The sequence below is a fragment of the Gorilla gorilla genome, chromosome 15 (assembly GCF_029281585.2).
Source record: "Gorilla gorilla gorilla isolate KB3781 chromosome 15, NHGRI_mGorGor1-v2.1_pri, whole genome shotgun sequence".
Taxonomy (NCBI): Eukaryota; Metazoa; Chordata; class Mammalia; order Primates; family Hominidae; genus Gorilla; species Gorilla gorilla.
In genome coordinates this window covers 34,657,053-34,677,305 of record NC_073239.2, presented here as the reverse complement: position 1 = coordinate 34,677,305, position 20,253 = coordinate 34,657,053, and the positions used below count along the sequence as shown (strand labels likewise).

The window sequence follows — 20,253 nt, the reverse complement described above, 5'->3', positions numbered from 1 at the left end:
ATTACCAAAGGGAGCAGGAACTGGGGGGTACATTAAATAGTACCTATCGAGTACTATGCTCACCACCTGGGTGTAATATACACATGTAACAAACCTGCACATGTACCTCTTGTACCTAAAATATAAACGAAAATATTTAAAAATAGACACAAAATTAGCACCATTTTCAGAAGTGTTTATTTTAAGAGAAATTGCTTTTAAATGAAATCTTGTTTTGCAATACTCTGAGGTTCACAAGACATATCTAGAAAATGTACTATTGCGGAAGGTGAAGACGGTGTAAAACCAGTGGGGGAGAGGTCAGTGGTTTTTCTTATTGGTTGACTATCAGAACACTGTCCTTTGGGGATATGAAAGAGTTTTATATATTCTTTAGACATAATTAGGCAAACAATGGTCCATAGGACAGGTTTGATGCTGTACAAAGTCTGTCATTTTGCTAGCACTGATATGGCTCTTGGGTCCACCACAGCATTAGATCTGTTGATGCATTTATATTATGTTTTGTTACAAATCTTGAAAAGAGGGGTGCTTCTTGTATACTTTGCTTCAGATATTAGATTTTGTTTTAGTAAATTTTCCAAGACTGTAGTGGCTGCCAGCTTGTGTTACTTTCACTTTTCCTCTGGTTTTTGTATTTACCGAGAAATGGTCATGGTTTCTGTCAAGTGCAATGTACCCTTGGAGAAAGGAATTTCAATATTAGCATCTATTCCCTCATTCTATTTCCTAGGTAGTTGTTGATGGGAATGGGAAAGGTTAGCCTCAGCCATCTTTGGTGAATACCGATTACATGGCTCTTGAGTGGAAAAAAGCCTGCTTCATTGTTGGCCTCTTCAAGGACATGAAACACGTTGTGGAACAGAAGAGAACAGTAGTTGTCTGTCCTTGTTTATCTATAGACTCAATTGAGTTTCTTGCATAGATAGCTCCCTGATAGATTTGGTTTGCTGGTTATGTCAGGATGAACAAAACCTATAAATTTTAGAGATTGATTCCTAGGTATCAGCTTTATACAAGAAAGGCAATAAGAGGGACAGGACAAATGAACAGGCACATTGGGTTTTATTGACAGTCTAGGTACTAAAGGCAGGTTCATCTCAATTGCACCAACCCAAGCAAGAGCTGTTTTGGCACAGATGCATCATTGGTGCAAAATGGAATGACAAAGTCCAAGCTCCTCCAGTTCCTGGCCTTGTTAAAAAATATTGCTTAGGCTGTGGGCTGCAACCATGTTTGTTTTGTTCAGCTAGATTTTAGGCCATTTCATCTTGGAAGACTTGTATTGAGTTATAAGAAATTTCTTTAAAAGTTGTATATAACAGAGTAGTACAGGAATATGTGGCCTGACATTAAGAAGAGCTATATAGTGTGAAATTCTCCTTGAATTGTAAGAATCTCACTCAGATTTCTATAATAGAATCTGTTATGTCTGATTTTTTAGTTCAGGAAAGTGGCTACTAGAAATAAGTGGTCTTCCTGACACAAGAGAGTTGCTATTTGATGGAAACTCATACACACATATATACCCCTCTGCCTTTCTCACACATACATTGACTTTGACTTTTAATATAGCTTAAAAGCTTTATTAAAAGTTTTTATTTTTAATTGATTCATAATATTTGTACGTATTTGTGTGGTCCATGTGATATTTTGTTAGGTGCATAGAATATACAATAATCAAGGCAGGGTGTTTAGAATATCTATTACCAAGAGCACTTATCATTTCTGTATTGAGAATATTTCAAGTCCTCACTTCTAGCTATTTTGAAAGTACAATGTGTTGTTGTTAACTTTAGTCATTCTACTCTGCTATTGAAAATCAGAACTTATTCCTTCTGTTTCTACCCACTAACCAACCTCTTTTTATTCCCCCAACCACATCCATTTCCTTCCCAGTCTCTGATATCATTCTAGTCTCTGTCTCCCTGAGATCAACTCTTTTTTTTTAGCTCCCACCTATGAGTGAATTCATGCAATATTTATCTTCTTGTGCCTGGCTTATTTCATTTAACATAATGACTTCCAGTTCCATCCATGTTGCTGCAAAGGACACGATTTCATTTATTTTTATACCTGAATAGTATTCCATTGTGTAACTATACAACATTTTCTTTATCCATTCACCAGTAGATAGACACTTTGTTGATTTAATATCTTTACTATTGAGAATAGTGCTGCAATAAACATGAGGAGGCAGGTATGCCTTCAAAACACTTCTTTCTTTTGGATAAATACTCAGTAGTTGGATTGCTGGATTGTATGGTAGTTCTATTACTAGATTTTTGAGAAATTTCCCTACTGTTTTCCAGAGTGGCTGTACTAATTTACATTCTTACCAACAATGTTTGAGAGTTCCATTTTCTATGCATCCTCATCACATCTATTATTTCCTATATTTTTAATAACAGCGATTCTACTGGGATAGGATGATATCTCATTGTGGTTTTGATTCGCATTTCCTTGATGATTAGTGATGTTGAGCATGTTTTAAATACCTATTGGCCATTTGTCTTCTTTTGAGAAATGTCAATTTAGATCTTCTGTCCATTTTTAAATGGGATTGTTTGACTTTTTTTTTTTGCTGTTGAGTTGTTTGAGTTCCTTGTATATTCTGAATTTAACTAAAGAGTCATATTTTCACTTTTAGCAGTTCACATAACACAGGTCTGTAGTTGGAATACATCTTTGATCACTTTCATGAGTCCTCAAGATGGCAGTGTCTTCTCAGGGACCTTGAGGCAAGCTCTCATGTGCTCCTGCGGTGGGGAGGGGAGGGGATGCATGTGCACTTGCAAGCGCACACACACACATGAATAAGAGCAAGACAGAGGGAGAGATGAGGGAGGAGCTTAATGATGGAGCAGAGGTGTTAAAAAGAACATCCTTTTTCTAATTGGTAGGACAGATTTCTTTTACGATTCCTACAGCAGAAAAATGAGAAACATTTGTTATTATTATTTTTTGTGTGTTTAAGGTTTGAATCCTCAGTGAACCAGGGCAGAAAAGAATGATGAAATCCTTGAGAGTTTTACTGGTGATCCTGTGGCTTCAGTTAAGCTGTGAGTTTTGGGCATCTCTGTAGAAACATAATGTATATTGTTTGCAATTATTGTGTATTCTAGGCCTGTGGGTAGAAACATGAGTGGTTTTTTCTCTAACAAAGGGAGACTGGGGAGGGTGGGGGGCCCATGAAAAGATGATTTAAATTCTGAGTACGAAGTGTCCCCTACCCAATCTGTCTTCTCTGTCTGACTGCTGTCTTTTTTCACAGGGGTTTGGAGCCAACAGAAGGAGGTGGAGCAGGATCCTGGACCACTCAGTGTTCCAGAGGGAGCCATTGCTTCTCTCAACTGCACTTACAGCAACAGTGCTTTTCAATACTTCATGTGGTACAGACAGTATTCCAGAAAAGGCCCTGAGTTGCTGATGTACACATACTCCAGTGGTAACAAAGAAGATGGAAGGTTTACAGTACAGGTTGATAAATCCAGCAAGTATATTTCCTTGTTCATCAGAGACTCACAGCCCAGTGATTCAGCCACCTACCTCTGTGCAATGAGCGCACAGTGCTCCCCAGACACTTGCAGTCTGTACCCAAACCTGCTGGGCCCCAGGAATGCCTGATGTAGAGCTTAGACTGCAAGGCAATGAAGTTCTATTTGCTCTCTAGATGCAAATGAAAACTAAAAGCAGTAGTATGGAAGGTTTGATTAATTTGGGACATATTTTCATAATTCTGAAAATTATTGAGACCCCAAAGGAAAATAAAAGACACCATTTGGTCTACTTGAAATTTTCTAGTCTTCTCTTTCCACTTTAGTTTTGAAATTTTTTTTTTGCTGACTTTGTGGCTCATGTCTGTAATCTCAACACTTTTGGAGGCATAGGGAAGAGGATCACTGAAACCCAAGAGTTTGAGACTAGCCTGGGCAACATAGGGAGACCTTGTCTCAAAAAAAGAAAAAAAATCGCCAAGAGTGGTGACATGCACCTGTAGTCCCAGCAACCTGGGAGGGAAGAGGTGGGAGGATTTCTTGAGTCAGAGAGGTGGAGGCTGCAATGAGCTGTGATCACAGGACTGCACTCCAGCCTGGACAACGGAGTGATACCCTGTCTCAAAAAAACAAACAAAAACAAAACACAAAACAACAACAAAAAACAAATAAAATATTTTTATTGAGGTGTTATTGACACACAAAAAGGTGCACATATTCACTTTATACAGACAATATAATCGTGCCATAAACATATGTACCATTTCTAAAAATTTGCTTCCTCCCTGGTTTCTTTTTATTAAGTTATTATTGCTATACAAAAAAGTACATTTATTTAATCCATGCCCAGTCTACTTTTATGCCACATCTTTACTTTATGAGATTGGTTTTATGATTCTTTTTATCAAAGACAAGAAAATATTTCCATACAATAACAGATATGCTCTCATGGTTCCTAAGACATTTTGCTCTTTCCCCAAGGCATTTGATAGACATTGCTTTAGGAATGAAACAGCAAAGCAGAAATGCAAAGAGAAGAAAAATCATAAACAGACTACTTTGAAAATCCCGTAAGTCATAAATTTTTTAAGTTACAGAACCCTAACTCCATCTCCAGCCTCAACTGCAACATCACTCCTGAGTTATATAAGGGTACACCTGATGGACAGCTGGAAGAACTAGAGTGAGAGGGTAAGAACTAAGAACTGGTTGAAAAAAAGCCTAATTAGTTGCACAAACTAAAGATTAGAGAGGGTCTATATTGCCATTTTGGGGTAAAGTTTTAATCAAATTCAAAACTCCCAGCTTGAGCCTGATGGGATAGTTTTTTGATTCCTATGTACTTGAGTGTGGCCTGGAGATGGGAGGGAGCATTGGCTGTAGTTATAGAGGGCCTCATCTCCCCAGCAGGGCATGACAGCACAGAAGGACTTAAAATTTTTTTGAGAAGGGTCTCTAAGTATCTTAAAGAGATCCAGACACCAAGGGCCTTTGTTATGATGAGTAAAGACCTGTATGAATAAGATACCAAAGACAATATGGAATTGAGAATGCTTCAGGAAATGTTTGTCTGGAGAGTTGGAAACACTAAACATCATATGAATATCTCCATCCCCTGACTACAAGGCACCACAGATTTGCCCTGCAGTGTATGTCAAGTATGGGGAAAGTATTTGTGGCCTGATGAAATAAGGCCTTTTAGTAGATATTACTTTGAATTACAGGCAAAACATTTGAGAATCATATTTACTGTAAAAATGAAGTTGTGGTCTGATAGGCATGACATTATTTATGTAGCCCAGAAGGTGGGAAAAGCTTGGAAATGAAGAATAAAGATTTCTGTCCAGTTTTATTGACAGTCACTGATGAAAATGATGAAGCCAAGTCAGAATTTGCTGCAACTTCTTACTCTGCAGAAGTGAAGACTCTGAACAAATATTTCCCAGTCATGGAAGAAAGATTTAAAAAGCAAGGAGGAAGAGCAAACAGTTGTGCTGGAATCAAGGTACTTAAATTTTTGTTCCACTTTTATGATTTGCCTTCTGGCATCATGGCATTTTGGAAAGAACTCAGGCTGTGGTGCTGGTTTGAACATCGATTATATTACTTATGGCCTTTTTCATATTAAGCTCTACTATTATATATATTTCAGGACTGGTTTCAGGATTCAGTGAGACAAAATATTGTCTTGGGATGAGTTCCTTAAAAGCAGAGACTGCATTTGGAATTCTCTGTCTGTAATTTGTTTGGGAAACCAGGTTGAGATGGGGGAAAGGCTAAGCATGGACATGGTCCAGCAGAGGTCTTGATCCAGCCTGACCTCATGGGGAGCTCTGGAGCTTGAACTGTATCACAGGGTTGATTCCTCCCACCCTGAGGCAAGGAGGCCAGACTGCTCGGACCTATTGTGGGTAAGAATAAAGTCATCATTGGTTGTGGTGTTTCTTGGGGTAGAGGTATATGCTACTGGACAATGGTGACTCTCATTGGCTAAGGTCGAAAGAGGCAACTGTGAGCCAAGAGTAGCCAACATTCACAGTAGCTGGGGATGGCTACACTGTCCTAGGAAAGGGGATCTAGCTTGGGGACCAGCAGTGCTCATTATTAACATGGAACTTGCCTGGTACGTGGGTAGCATTTGAGAAATAATAGACTTTGAGCAGAATAAATGATATCAGAGATTGAAGATCAACTTACTGAAATAAGGTGTGAAGACAAGATTAGAGAAAAAAGAATGAAAAGGAACGAACAATGTCTCCACGATATATGGGACTCTGTGAAAAGACCAAACCTACGTTTGATTGGTGTACCTGAAAGTGACAGGAAGAACAGAACCAAATTGGAAAACACACTTCAGGATATTATTCAGGAGAACGTCCCCAACTTAGCAAGACAGGCTAATATTCAAATTTAGGAAATACAGAGAACACCATTAAGACACTCCTCAAGAAGAGCAACCCCAAGACACATAATCATCAGGTTCTCCAAGATTAAAATGAAGGAAAAATGTTAAGGGCAGTGAAACAGAAAGGTCAGGTTACCTACAAAGGGAAGCCCATCATACTAACAGTGTATCTCTCTGCAGATACCCTACAAGCCAGAAGATAGTGAGGGCCAATATTCGACATTCATAAAGAAAAGAATTTTCGACACAGAATTTCACATCCAGCCAAACTAAGCTTCATAAGTGAAGGAGAAATAAAATCCTTTACACAGAAGTAAATGCTGAGGGATTTAGTCTCCACCAGGCCTGCCTTGCAAGAGCTTCTGGAGGAAGCACTAAATATGGAAAGGAAAAACTGGTACCAACCACTGCAAAAACACACCAAAATATAAAGACCAATGACACTATGAAGAAACTGCATCAACTAATGTGCAAAATAACCACCTAGCATCATGATGACAGGATCAAATTCACACATAACAATATTAACCTTAAGTGTAAATGGGCTAAATGCCCCAAGTAAGAGTCACAGACTGGCAAATTGGATACAGTCAAGACCCACCGGTGTGCTGTATTCAGCAGACCCATCTCATGTGCAAAGATACACATAGGCTCAAAATAAAGGGATGAAGGAATATTTACCAAACAAATGGAAATATTTTTTAAAAAGCAGGGGTTACAATCCTAGTTTCTGATAAAACAGACTTTAAACCAACAAAGATCAAAAAAGACAAAGAAGGGCATTACATAATGGTAAAGGGATCAATGCAACAAGAGCTAAGTATCCTAAATATACATGCAACCAATACAGGAGTACCCAGATTCATAAAGCAAGTTCTTAGAGACCTACAAAGAGACTTAGACTCCCACACAATAATAGTGGCAGACTTTAACACCCCACTGTCAATATTAGACAGACCAAGAAGACAGAAAATTAACAAGTATATTAGGGACTTGAACTCAGCTCTAGACCAAGTGGACCTAATAGACATTTACAGAACTCTCCACCCCACATCAACATTCTTCTCAGCACCACATAGCATGTATTCTAAAATCAATCACATAATGGGAAGTAAACCACTCCTCAGCAAATGCAAAAGAACAGAAATCATAACAAACAGTCTTTCAGGCCACAGTGCAATCAAATTAGAACTCAGGATTAAGAAACTCACTCAAAACCACACAACTACAATTGAACAACCTGCTCCTGAATGACTACTGGGTAAATAACAAAATTAAGGCAAAAATAAATAAGTTCTTTGAAACTAATGAGAACAAGGAGATAATATACCAGAATCTCTGGGACACAGCTAAAACAGTGGTGAGAGGGAAATTTATAGCAGTAAATGCCCACATCAGGAATTGGGAAAGATCTAAAATTGACACTCTAACATCGCAGTTAAAATAACTAGAGAAGCAAGAGCAAACAAATTCAAAAGCTAGCAGAAGACAAGAAATAACTAAGATCAGAGCAGAACTGAAGGAGATAGAGACCCAAAAAACCGTTCAAAAAAATCAATGAATCCAGGAGCTGTTTTTGTTTTGTAAAGATCAACAGAATAGATGGATGACTAGCCAGACTAATAAAGAAGAAAAGAGAGAAGAATCAAATAGACATAACACAAAATGATAAAGGGGATATCACCACTGGCCCCACAGAAATACAAACTACCATCAGAGAATACTATGAACACTTCTACACACAAAACAATAGAAAATCTAGAAGAAATGGATAAATGCGTGGACACATATACCCTCCGAAGACTAAACCAGGAAGAAGTAGACCAATAACACATTCTGAAATTGAGGCAGTAATTAATAGCCTACTAACCAAAAAAAGCCTATGACCAGATGGATTCACAGCCAAATTCTACCAGAGGTACAAAGAAGAGCTGGTACCATTCCTTCTGAAACTATTCCAAACAATAGAAAAAGAGGGAATACTCCCAAACTCATTTTATGAGGCCAGCATCATTCTGATATCAAAACCTGACAGAGACACAACAAAAAAAGAAATTTTCAGGCCAATATCCCTGATGAACATCCATGCAAACATCTTCAATAAAATATTGGCAAACTGAATCCAACGGCACATCAAAAAGCTTATCCACTATGATCAAGTTGGCTTTATCCCTGGGATGCAAGGCTGGTTCAACATACACAAATCAATAAACGTAATCCATCACATAAACAGAACCAATGACAAAAACCACATGATTATCTCAATAGATGCAGAAAAGACCTTTGATAAAATTCAACATCCCTTCATGCTAAAAACTCTCAATAAGCTAGGTATTAATGGAACATATCTCAAAATAATAAGAGCTATTTATAGCAAACCCATAGCCAATATCATACTGAATGGGTGAAACCTGGAAGCATTCCCTTTGAAAACCGGCACAAGACAAGGATGGCCTCTCTTACCACTCCTATTCAATATAGTATTGGAAGTTCTGGCCAGAGCAATCAGGAAAGAGAAAGAAATAGAGAGTATTCAAATAGGAAGAGAGGAAGTCAAATTGTCTCTATTTGCAGATGACATGACTGTATATTTAGAAAACCCCATAGTCTCAGTCCCAAAACTCCTTGAGCTGATAAGCAACTTCAGCAAAGTCTCAGGATACAAAATCAATGTGCAAAAATCACAAGCATTCCTATATACTAACAATAGACAAGCAGAGAGCCAAAGCATGAGTGAACTCCCATTCACAATTGCTACAAAGGGAATAAAATATCTAGGAATACAACTTACAAGGGATGTGAAGGATCTCTTCAAGGAGAACTACAAACCACTGCTCAAGGAAATAAGAGAGGGCACACACACACAAAAAGAAAAAAATTCCATGTTCATGGATAGGAAGAATCAATATCATTAAAATGGCCATAGTGCCCAAAGTAATTTATAGATTCAATGCTATTCCATGAAGTTACCAGTGACTTTCTTTACTGAATTAGAAAAAACTACTTTAAATTTCATACAGAACCAAAAAAGAGTCCGTATAGTCAAGACAATCCTAAGCAAAATGAATGAAGCTGGAGGCATGATGCTACCTGACTTCAAACTATGCTACAAGTCTACAGTAACCAAAACAGCACGGTACTGGTACCAAAACAGATATATAGACCAATAGAACAGAACAGAGACCTCAGAAAGAACACCACACATCTACAACCATCTGGTTTTTGACAAAGCTGACAAAAACAAGCAATAGGAAAAGGGGAAAGAATTCCCTATTTAATAAATCGTGTTGGGAAAACTAGCTAGCCATATGCAGAAAACAGAAACCGGATCCCTTTCTTATACCTTATACAAAAATTAACTCAAGGTGGATTAAAGACTAAAATGTAAAACCCCAAACCATAAAACCTCTAGCAGAATACTTAGGCAATACCATTCAGGACATAGGCATTGGCAAAGTCTTCATGACTAAAACACTAAAAGCAATTGCAACAAAAGCCAAAATTGACAAATGGGATCTAATAAAACTAAAAAGCTTCTGCACAGCAAAAGAAACTATCATCAGAATCAACAGGCAACCTACAGAATGGGAGAAAATTTCTGCAATCTATCCATCTGTCAAAGGTTTAATATCCAGAATCTACAAGGAACTTAAACAAATTTACAGGAAAAAAAACCAAACAACCCCATCAAAAAGTGGGAGAAGGATATGGACACTTCTCAAAAGAAGACATGTATGTGACCAAAAAACATATGAAAAAAAGCTCATCATCACTGGTCATTAGAGAAATGCAAATCAAAACCACAGCGAGATACCATCTCATGCCAGTTAGAACGGCGACTATTAAAAAGCCAGGAAACAACAGACGCCGGTGAGGATGTAGAGAAATAGGAACACTTTTACACTGTTGGTGGGAGTGTAAATTAGTTCAACCGTTGTGGAAGACAGTGTGGTGATTCCTCAAGGATCTAGAACCAGAAATACCATTTGATCCAGCGAACCCATTACTGGGTATATACTCAAAGGATTATAAATCATTCTACTATAAAGACACATGCACACGTATGTTTATTGAAGCACTATTTATAATAGCAATAGCCTACCCTAGTAAAGTTTAATATTTCGAATGAAATATATTATGTTGTCTTACATTTGAAAAGAAAATCTACAGGCAGAATCAAGGAATAGATCAGAAGTGCAAGGGAGAACTGATTTCCGACTGGCACGAGTCAACAGAGTACACAGAAAGGAAGGAGTTTGTTTTGACCTTTGAAAAGAATTCTTGTTGGCCTGTTCTTATTTCACCTGAGTTTTTTTCTTTATTTGATTTTTTCAATTTTAGGATCCAATGATCTCTATGCTAAAATAAGTTGGGTGAGGAAGTCTTTTCATTCAAGAATTTCATCTTCTTAGGCCATAGAGTTGACTGCTCTGGTTCAATGCATCCTGTCTCCCACCCACAGGGGACTGCTTCTTGCCTAGCTCTGTTGAGTGTCACTGTCAACCTATCCTAAGTCTTCTGTACCTCCCATTTTCTTGGTCATCTCATTTCTTGTCTGCTGGTTGCACTCCTCCCAGCTTTACTGAGTTCATGTAGGCTTACTTTTCTTTCTTTATCTTTAATTCTTCCCATAATTACTTATTTATATGTTATATTTTATTACCTTCATTATTCTGCTCAAATTTCTCCATAAATGGGCTTCTGTTGATGTTCTTTTTAAGGCGAGATACCATAATTTGGCATAATGTATCAGTCTATTCTGAGCGTTGATAATTCAAATGGGACTTTTCTGTAAGTTTTTTCTCCTAGCCTTACAAACATCAAACTTGATTTGAAACCAAGAAGTCTTTTTCACACTTTCTGCTTCACAAAGAAAATTATTACCTATTAGTTTGCATTGATTAATTAGCTAATGACACGTGATCCAGGCTGATTTTAAGTATGAGTCTCTAGTCATTTTTTTTTTCCTTTAGCACCTAATAAAAGAGAAATCTCTTCCATCCACTCTAATGCTCATGTGAATCCACTAGCACAGGGCCACACGAAGCTTAGCTAAGCCTGAGGCAATTGATCTTCTCCCCTCTCCTTGATGAGTGCCTCTAAAAAATAACATAGAGCATCTTAATGGTATTCCAAAATCTGGAATATTGCCTTCTGTGACTAATTTCTCAGTGAAGTAAATTACTTTTCTAGTTTTACATAACTCCAATTTCTTGTCTATTTTTTGAGGGGAAAAACATTTTTATTTTCTAATTTTTAAATTTTATTTCTTTCAACTTTTATTTTAGAATCAGGAGTACATGTGTAGGTTTGTAACAAAGGCATATTGCATGATGCTGAAGTTTGGACTATGAATGCATTGTCACTCAGGTTGTGAGCATAGTTCCTCATAGTTTTCAGTCCTTTTCTCCTTCCCTCTCTTCCCACTCTAGTAGTACCCAGTGTCTATTGTGACTATCTTTATGTTTATGTGTAGCTAGTGTTTAGCCCCCACCTATAAATGAGAACATGCAGTATTTAGTTTTCTGCTTCTGCATTAATTCCTTTCAGATAATGGCCTCTAGCTGCATACTTGTTGCCGCAGAGGGCAGGATTTCATTTTTCTATGGCTGCATAGAAGTCCATGTTGTATATGTGCCACATTTTCTTCATCCAATCCACCACCGATTGGCACCTGAGTTGATTCCATTTCTTTGCTATTGTGAATAATGCTGTGATGAATGTATGGGTGAATGTGTCTTTTTGGTAGAAAATTTTATTTGCCTTTGGGTATATACCCAGTAATGGGATTGCTGGGTTGAATGTTAGCTCTGTTTTAAGTTCTTTGAGAAATCTCAAAACTAATCTCCACAGTAGCTGGACTAATTTATATTTCCACCAACAGTATGTAAGTGTTCCCTTTTCTACACAGCCTAGCCAACATCTATTATTCTTTGACTTTTTAACAAAAGCCATTCTGATTGGTGTGAGATGGTATCTCATTGTGGTTTTGATTTACATTTCTCTGATGTTAAGTGATGATGAGCATTTTTTCATGTTTGTTGGCTGGATGTATGTCTTCTTTTAAGAAGTCTCTCTGTTCATGTCCTTTGCCTACATTTTAATGGGGTTGCTTTTTGCTTGTTGATTTGTTGAAGTTACTTTTGTTTCTTTCTTTTTTGGAAAGACAGGGTCTCACTCTGTTGCCCAGACTGGAGTGCAGTAGCATGGTCCTAGCTCACTCTATCCTTAAACTCCAGGGCTCAAGGGATCCTCCTGCTTTAGCCTACTGAGTAGCTGGGACTACAGGCACATGCCACTATGGCCAGCTGATTTTTTTCTTTTCCTTCCTTCCTTCCTTCCTTCCTTCCTCCCTTCCTTCCTTCCTTCCTTCTTCCCTCCCTCCCTCCCTTCCTTCCTCTCTTTCTCTCCTTCTCTTTCTTTCTCTTTCCTTCCTTCCTTCTTTCTTTCCTTCCTTCCTTCCTTCCTTCCTTCCTTCCTTCCTTCCTTCCTTCCTTCTTTCCTTCTTTCTCTCACTTTTTTTTTTGAGTCAGATTCTTGCTATGCTGCCCGGGCTGGTCTTGAACCCCTGGCTTCAAGCAATCTTCCAGCTTCAGCCACACAAAGTGTGGGGATTACAGGTATGAGCCATCGCACCCAGCCTGTTACTTATAGATTCTGGATATAAGACTTTTGTCAGATACATAGTTTGCAAATAATTTCACCCAATCTGTAGGTTGTCTGTTTACTATATTGATAGTTTATTTTCCTGTGCACAAACTACGTAGGTCACACTTTTCAAGTTTTGTTTTGGTTGCAATTGCTTTCCAGGACTTAACCATAAATTCTTTGCCAATGCCGATGGCAAAAGGGTATTTTTCTGTTTTTTTCCCCCCTAAGATTTTTATAGTTTTGGGTATTACAATTAAGTCTTTAATCCATCTGGAATTAATTTTTGTGTATAGTGATGGGTTGGGGTCCAGCTTCATTCACATACACTGGTATGTGGCTAGCCAGTTATCCCCAGCACCATTTATTGACTAGAGAGTTTTCCCCAATTTCTTATTTTTGTTGACTTTGTCAAAGATCAGATGGTTGTAGGTGTGTTACTTTATTTCAGAATTTGCTATTCTGTTCCATTGGTTTATGTGTCCATTTTTGTACCAGTACTATGCTGTTTTGGTTACTGTAGCCTTGTAGTGTAGTTTGAAGTTGGGTAGTGTGATGCCTCCGGCTTTGTGCTTGTTGCTTAGATTGCTTTCACTATTTAGGCTCTTTTGGTTCCATATGAATTTTAGAATAGTTTTTTCCTAATTCTGTGAAAAATGGCATTAGTAGTTTGATAGGAATAGCTTTGAATCTGTAAATTGCTTTGAGTAGTATGGACATTTTAAAGATATGGATTCTCCTAATCCAGGGTATGCAATGTTTTTCCTTTTTTTGTGTGCCATCTCTGATTTCTCTCAGCAGTGTTTTGTAGTTCTCTTTGTAGAGATCTTTCACATCCTTGGTTAGCTGTATTCCTAGGTATCTATTCTTTTTGTGTCTATTGCAAATGTAATTTTGTTCTTTAGTCTTTAGGACCCTGCTCAAGGTCCTGCAGCATTGCCACTGCTGAGCCATGCTCCTGCTGCTCGTCCCAGCACTCCAATGTCCCAGCTGTCAGCTTGAACAGACAGCTTGAACATTATTGGTGTACAGAAATGCTACTGATTTTTGCAAATTTGTTTTGCATCCTGAAACTTCACTGAAATCTTTTATCAAGTCTAGGAGCCTTTTGGCAGAACCTTGAGGATTTTTCTAGATATCAAATCATACTGTCAGCAAAGACAGATAATTTGACTGCTTCTTTCCCTATTTGGGTACACTTTATTTTTTTCTCTTTCTTGAGTGCTCTGGCTGGGACTTCCAATACTATACTGAATATGAGTACTGAGAGTATACATTATTTTCTTGTTCCAGTTCTCAAGGGGAATGGTTCCAGCTTTTTCCCGTTGAGTATGATGTTGGCTGTCATAGGTGGCTCTTATTATTTTGTGGTATATTCCTTCCATGCTTAGTTTGTTGAGGGTTTTTATCACAAAGCGATGTTGGACTTTATTGAAAGCTGACTGCATCTATTGACATGATCATATGGTTTTGCTTTTAATTCTGTTTCTGTGGTGAATCACATTTATTGATTCGTCTATGTTGAACCAACCTTGCACCCCAGGAATGAAGCCTACTTGACCTTGAATTAACTTTTTGATGTACTGCTGGATTCAGTTTGCTAGTATTTTTGTTGAGGATTTTTATGTTTAAGTTTGTCAAGGATATTGACTGATATTTTCTTTTTTCATTGTGTCTCTGCTGGATTTTAGTATCAGAATGAGGCAGACTACATTGAATGAGTTAGGAAGGAACTCTTCTCCTCAATGTTTTGGGAATAGCTTCAGTAGGATTGGTACCAGTCCTTCTTTGTAAAACTGGCAGAATTCTGTTGTGAATCCATCCGGTCCAGGGGTTATTTTTGGTTGGCAGGTTTAAAAAAATTATTATTACTGACTCATTTCCAGAACTCATTATTAGTCTGTTCAGGTTTTCAATTTCTTCTTGGTTGAATATATGGAGGTTATTTGCTTCCAGGAATTTATTCGTTTTCTCCAGGTTTTCTAATTTTTATGAATAGTGGTGTTCCTAGTATTCTCTTAGGGTCTTTTGTATTTCTATGGGATCAATTGTAACGTCTCCTTTGTCATTTCTGATTGTGCTTATTTGGAACTTCTCTCTTATTTTCTTCATTAACCTACTTAGTGGTGTATCAATCTTGTTTATTCTTCCAGAAAGACAACTTTTGGTTTTATTGATCCTCTGTATGGATTTTCAAGTCTCAATTTTGTTCAGTTCTTTTCTGATTTTATTTATTTATTTTCTTCTGCTAGCTTTTGGCTTCGTTTGTTCTTCATTTTCTAGTTCCTCTAATTGTGATGCTAGAATGTTCACTTGAGATCTTTCTAATTTCTTGATAGAGGTATTTAGCAGTATAAACTTTCCTATTAACACCTTTAGCTGCAAACCAAAGACTCTGGAATTTTATCTTTCTGTTTTCATTAATTTTTGCTGTATTTTGTTGTTTACCCAAAAGTCATTCAGGAGCAAGTTGTTTAATTTCCGTGTAACTGTGTGGTTTTGAGAGATCTCCTTGGTAATGATTTCTATTTTTATTACACTGTGGTCCAAGAGTATGCTTGGTATGATTTTGGTATTTTTGAATTTATTGCGATTTGCTTTATGGCTGCAATTTCTCATTAATTTTGAGATTAATACCATGTACTATACAGAAGGTGACATCATCACAGATTCAGGAGGAAAGAAACGCTTTCTGTTGAAGTTTTGATATCATGTCTGAAATGAGAAGGAAACAGCTTGCTCCCTTTGATCCGTGGTTCCGCCTGTGGCCTCTATCAAGTAGGCATCTGTTTTCATCGCAGACCATCCTCATCCACTGAGCCTCCTCCCTGCAGCTGGCTGATGTAGCTCATTGATGTCTGTGTAGATAGGGAGCTGTGACGAGAGCAAGAGGTCAGAACACATCCAGGCTCCTTAAGGGAAAGCCTCTTTCTGTTTCTGAAACTTTTCAAAGCCAGGGACTTGTCCAATCCAACCTCCTCACAGCTCCTAGCTCCTGAGGCTCAGCGCCCTTGGCTTCTGTCCGCCCAGCTCAAGGTCCTGCAGCATTGCCACTGCTCAGCCATGCTCCTGCTGCTCGTCCCAGCGTTCCAGGTGATTTTTACCCTGGGTGAGTAACATTCCATTCTTTTTCCTTCCACAGAAGTGACTGTGTTGTAATTGAATCTAAATTGAGACACATTTTTTACTCAAACAGCATTGATGTTGCAGGAGGAACCAGAGCCCAGTCTGTGACCCAGCTTGACAGCCAAGTCCCTGTCTTTGAAGAAGCCCCTGTGGAGCTGAGGTGCAACTACTCATCGTCTGTTTCAGTGTATCTCTTCTGGTATGTGCAATACCCCAACCAAGGGCTCCAGCTTCTCCTGAAGTATTTATCAGGATCCACCCTGGTTAAAGGCATCAACGGTTTTGAGGCTGAATTTAAGAACAGTGAAACTTCCTTCCACTTGAGGAAACCCTCAGTCCATATAAGCGACGTGGCTGAGTACTTCTGTGCTGTGAGTGACACAGTGCCTGAGACTGCAGGAGAGCTGAACACAAACCTCCTGAGATGCTGAGACTTTCTGTGACTCAAGAACTCAACCTGTGCAGCTTTCAAGAGGGTCCCTTTTTTCTGTGCCCGTTTTGAAGGCACATAGGGCAGGGTGGGCTGAGCCCTTGGTAGGGTTTGTCTCCGGAATAATTGCTCCAATGTCAATGTCATGCCACATTCAGATATGCTTTGTCCCACATGGAGGTTTCCTGATGAATTTCTTCAGTGGGGACCTCCTCCTCACTCTGAAGAAAGCACATCATAAGGTGTCAGAGCTCCTAAATAAAAGGCAACAACATTTTTATACAAAATTATTTCTAGCATCCATTATGATTAGTATTGCCTCAGGTGTTAACTTGTGAATAACCGATGTAATTGATTAGAATGTTAGCTAAAAGCTGTGCAGGATGGATTCTCAATTAGGGTAACCCATACAGCACAGATTCTCAATCAGTGTGCTGTAGATTCTCAACCTAGATTTGAAGCTTAACTTCTAGCACATACATAATATCCCACTGTGTGGTATTGACATATTTAAAGTAAATTAGACATAATATCAAGATTTTTAATCTTGTGATCATTATGCAAAACAGGAAATTAAACATAAATCTTAATACAATATTGAAAAACTAAGCCATCAACTTGTGATCTTTTTTAAAACAGCTCTTCCAGTGATTTCCAAGTTACAAACTTGAGGGATAAAAATGTAACCAATATAAAGATATCAAATACACTAGATTCAACTACTTTAAAAACTACTTTAAAATTCTGAGGCATTTTATTTTAAGAGATTACACAGATTTATTATATAAAAATACACAACAAAAAATTCCAGTTACATTATCAGAGCGTATATGAATTCTAATGGGCATATCCAAGACCAGGGTACCCTATTACTTACTCTGAAATAATTATATCAAAAAACCAACATGTTTAAGATATTTTATGTACATGATTATTACTCCAAATTTTTATTTGTAGTTTGATCACATGGTAGAATTAAAAAATGCCTCTCAAAGTATTATAAAATGTTCACACATACAGAAGTTGTCTTCCTTAATTCAACATTTTATAATATTTGATGACAAAAATTATGAAATGAATCATCTCACTTCTTAAAAATATTTACAATTGCCTAAATCTCCTCTTTTAAAAAGAGATGAAGTTGTATTCTTCCCTTATTATAAAACATGCGTTTAAAGTAGTTTAAAAATATTCCTATGAATTGAGCTAAAGGAGGGTAGAGGGTTTATAATAAAAAATATTTAGACTTGGCTTCTTCTCTTGCACCAAAGACTAAGGTTCTTGCTTATGGTTTCTTTGGCTGCTGACTTTCTTTAGTTACTTCTTAGCGTGCCACCTCTTCCAGTTTTACTTTCATCCTCATTTCATTTTCGTTTGTAGTTTTTCTTACAGATTTGTCTTTTCATTGTGCCTTTTATGGTCTGTTATTTTGATTATGTTCAAATTTTACAGGCCAAGAACACTTAACATGATGTCTATTTTAACAAATTTTTTACGTGTACAACTCAGTTAACTATAGGCCCAATGTTCAATAGCAGATCTCTAGTAATTCTTCATCTTATCTGATAGAAACTTTGTACCCCTTCATCAACACCTCCCCACTTCTTCCCCCAGCCCCAAGAATGGTAACCACCATTCTACTCTCTACTTCTATTAGTTTGACTGTTTTAGATATCTCATGTAAGTGGAATCATGCAGGCCTTCTATGACTGGCTTATTTCACTTAGCATAATGTCCTTAGGGTTCATCCATGTTTTTGCATGTGGCAGAATCTCCTTTTTTAAAGGTTGAAGAATATTCCATTTTATGCATATATCACATTTTCTTTATTCATTCATCCATCAGTAGATATTTAGGTTGTTCCCATATCTTGGCTAATGTGAATAATGCGGCAGTGACCATGGGAGAGAAAATGTTTCTTCAATATCCTGAATTTAATTTTTTGGATAAATAACAAGTAGTGGGATTGCTGAATCATATGGTACATTTTTAATTCTAGGGGGAAACTCCTTACTGTTTTTCATAATTGCTGCACCATTTTGCATCAAGAGTTCCAACTTCTCCACATTCTTATCAACATTGTTGTTGTTGTTTTATAATAGCCAACCTAAAAGGTGAGAGGTAAGAACTCATTGCGATATCTAATTTCTCTGGTGATTAATGATGTTGAGCAGATTTTCATATAACTTCAGCCATTTGTATGTCTTCTCTGGAGAAATATCTACTCAAATCCTTTGCCAATGTTTTAATCATTATTAAAACATTGATAGTTATAGGAGTTCCCTATATATTTTGAAGATTAGCCCCTTATCAGACATATAGTTTGCAAATATTTCTTTCACTCTACATGTTGGCTTTTTTCCCTATTGATTATTTTCTTTGATGGGCAGAATCTTTTAAATTTTATAAAGTCCTGTTTATCTACTTTTGGTTTTGTTGCCAGTGCCTGTGGTGTCACATATAAGAATTAGCTGTTGCTTAGACCACAGTCATGGAGAGTTTCCCATATATTTTTCCAATAGTTTTACAGTTTTGGGTTTTACGTTTTTAATTAATATTGAGTTGATTTTTGTGTATTATGTTAGCTAGAAGTCCAATTTCATTCTTTTGCAAGTGGATATTCAGTTTCCACAGCACAATTTGTTGAAGAACTACTCTTTCCCCATTATGTATTCTTGATGCCTTTGTCAAACATCAGCTGAGTGCATATGTGTGGGTCTATTTTTCAGCTCTCTATTCTGTTCCATTGGTTCGTATGTTTGTCTTTATGATAGAACTATGATGTTTTAATTACTGTAGCTTTGTAGTATATTCTGAAACCAAGAAGTGGGGTGCTTTTAGCTTTGTTTTTCTTTCTCAGGATTGTTTGAGCTATTCTGGGCCTTTTGTGTTTCCATAGAAATTTTAGAATTAAAATTTTAGTTTTTTTCTATTTCCATAAAAATTTCATTGGGATTTTGATAGGGATAGCATTGTAGATTGCTTTGGGTCATATAAACATCTTAACAATATTAAATCTTCCAATTCATGAACATAGACTATCTTTCATTTATTTGTGCCTTCTTTAATTTTTCTTATGAATGTTTTGTTGTTTTCTGTGTACAAGCCTTTAGACTAATTAGTTAAGTTTACTTCTAAACATTTTAATCTTTTGTAGCTATAATAAATGGATTGTTTTCTGGATTTTTTTTCAGATAGTTTATTGCTAATGTGTAGAAATGTTACTGATGGGCCTGGTGTGGTGGCTTATGCCTGTAATCCCAGCACTTTGGGAGGCCAAGGCAGATCAGGAGTTTGAGACCAGCCTGGCCAACATGGTGAAACCCTGTCTTTACTAAAATGTAAAAAATTAGCTGGGCATGGTGGCAAGAACCTATAATCCCAGCTACTCGGGAGGCTGAGGCAGGAGAATCACTTAATTTCGGGAAGCGGAGGTTGCAGTGAGCCGAGATTGCGCCACTGCACCCCAGCCCAGGCGACAGTGTGAGACTTTGTCTCAAAAAAAAAAAAAAAAAGAAATGGCACTGATTTTTGTGTGTTGATTTTTATACCCTACAACTTTACTGGATTCATTTATTATTTCTAATAGGCTTTTTTGGTGGAGTCTTCAGGGTTTTTAATGAATTTATGTCATCTACAAACAGAAA

The 20,253-nt window shown here is 37.4% G+C and overlaps 1 gene segment (V, D, J or C); it reads left to right on the top strand.

Moving 5' to 3' along the window:
* The first annotated feature begins 16,113 nt into the window (after positions 1–16,113).
* On the top strand, positions 16,114–16,607 carry LOC134757209 (T cell receptor alpha variable 8-6-like). The segment is given in 2 exon segments: positions 16,114–16,163; positions 16,247–16,607. Coding segments are annotated over 2 exon segments (411 nt in total).
* Positions 16,608–20,253: the final 3,646 nt, after the last annotated feature.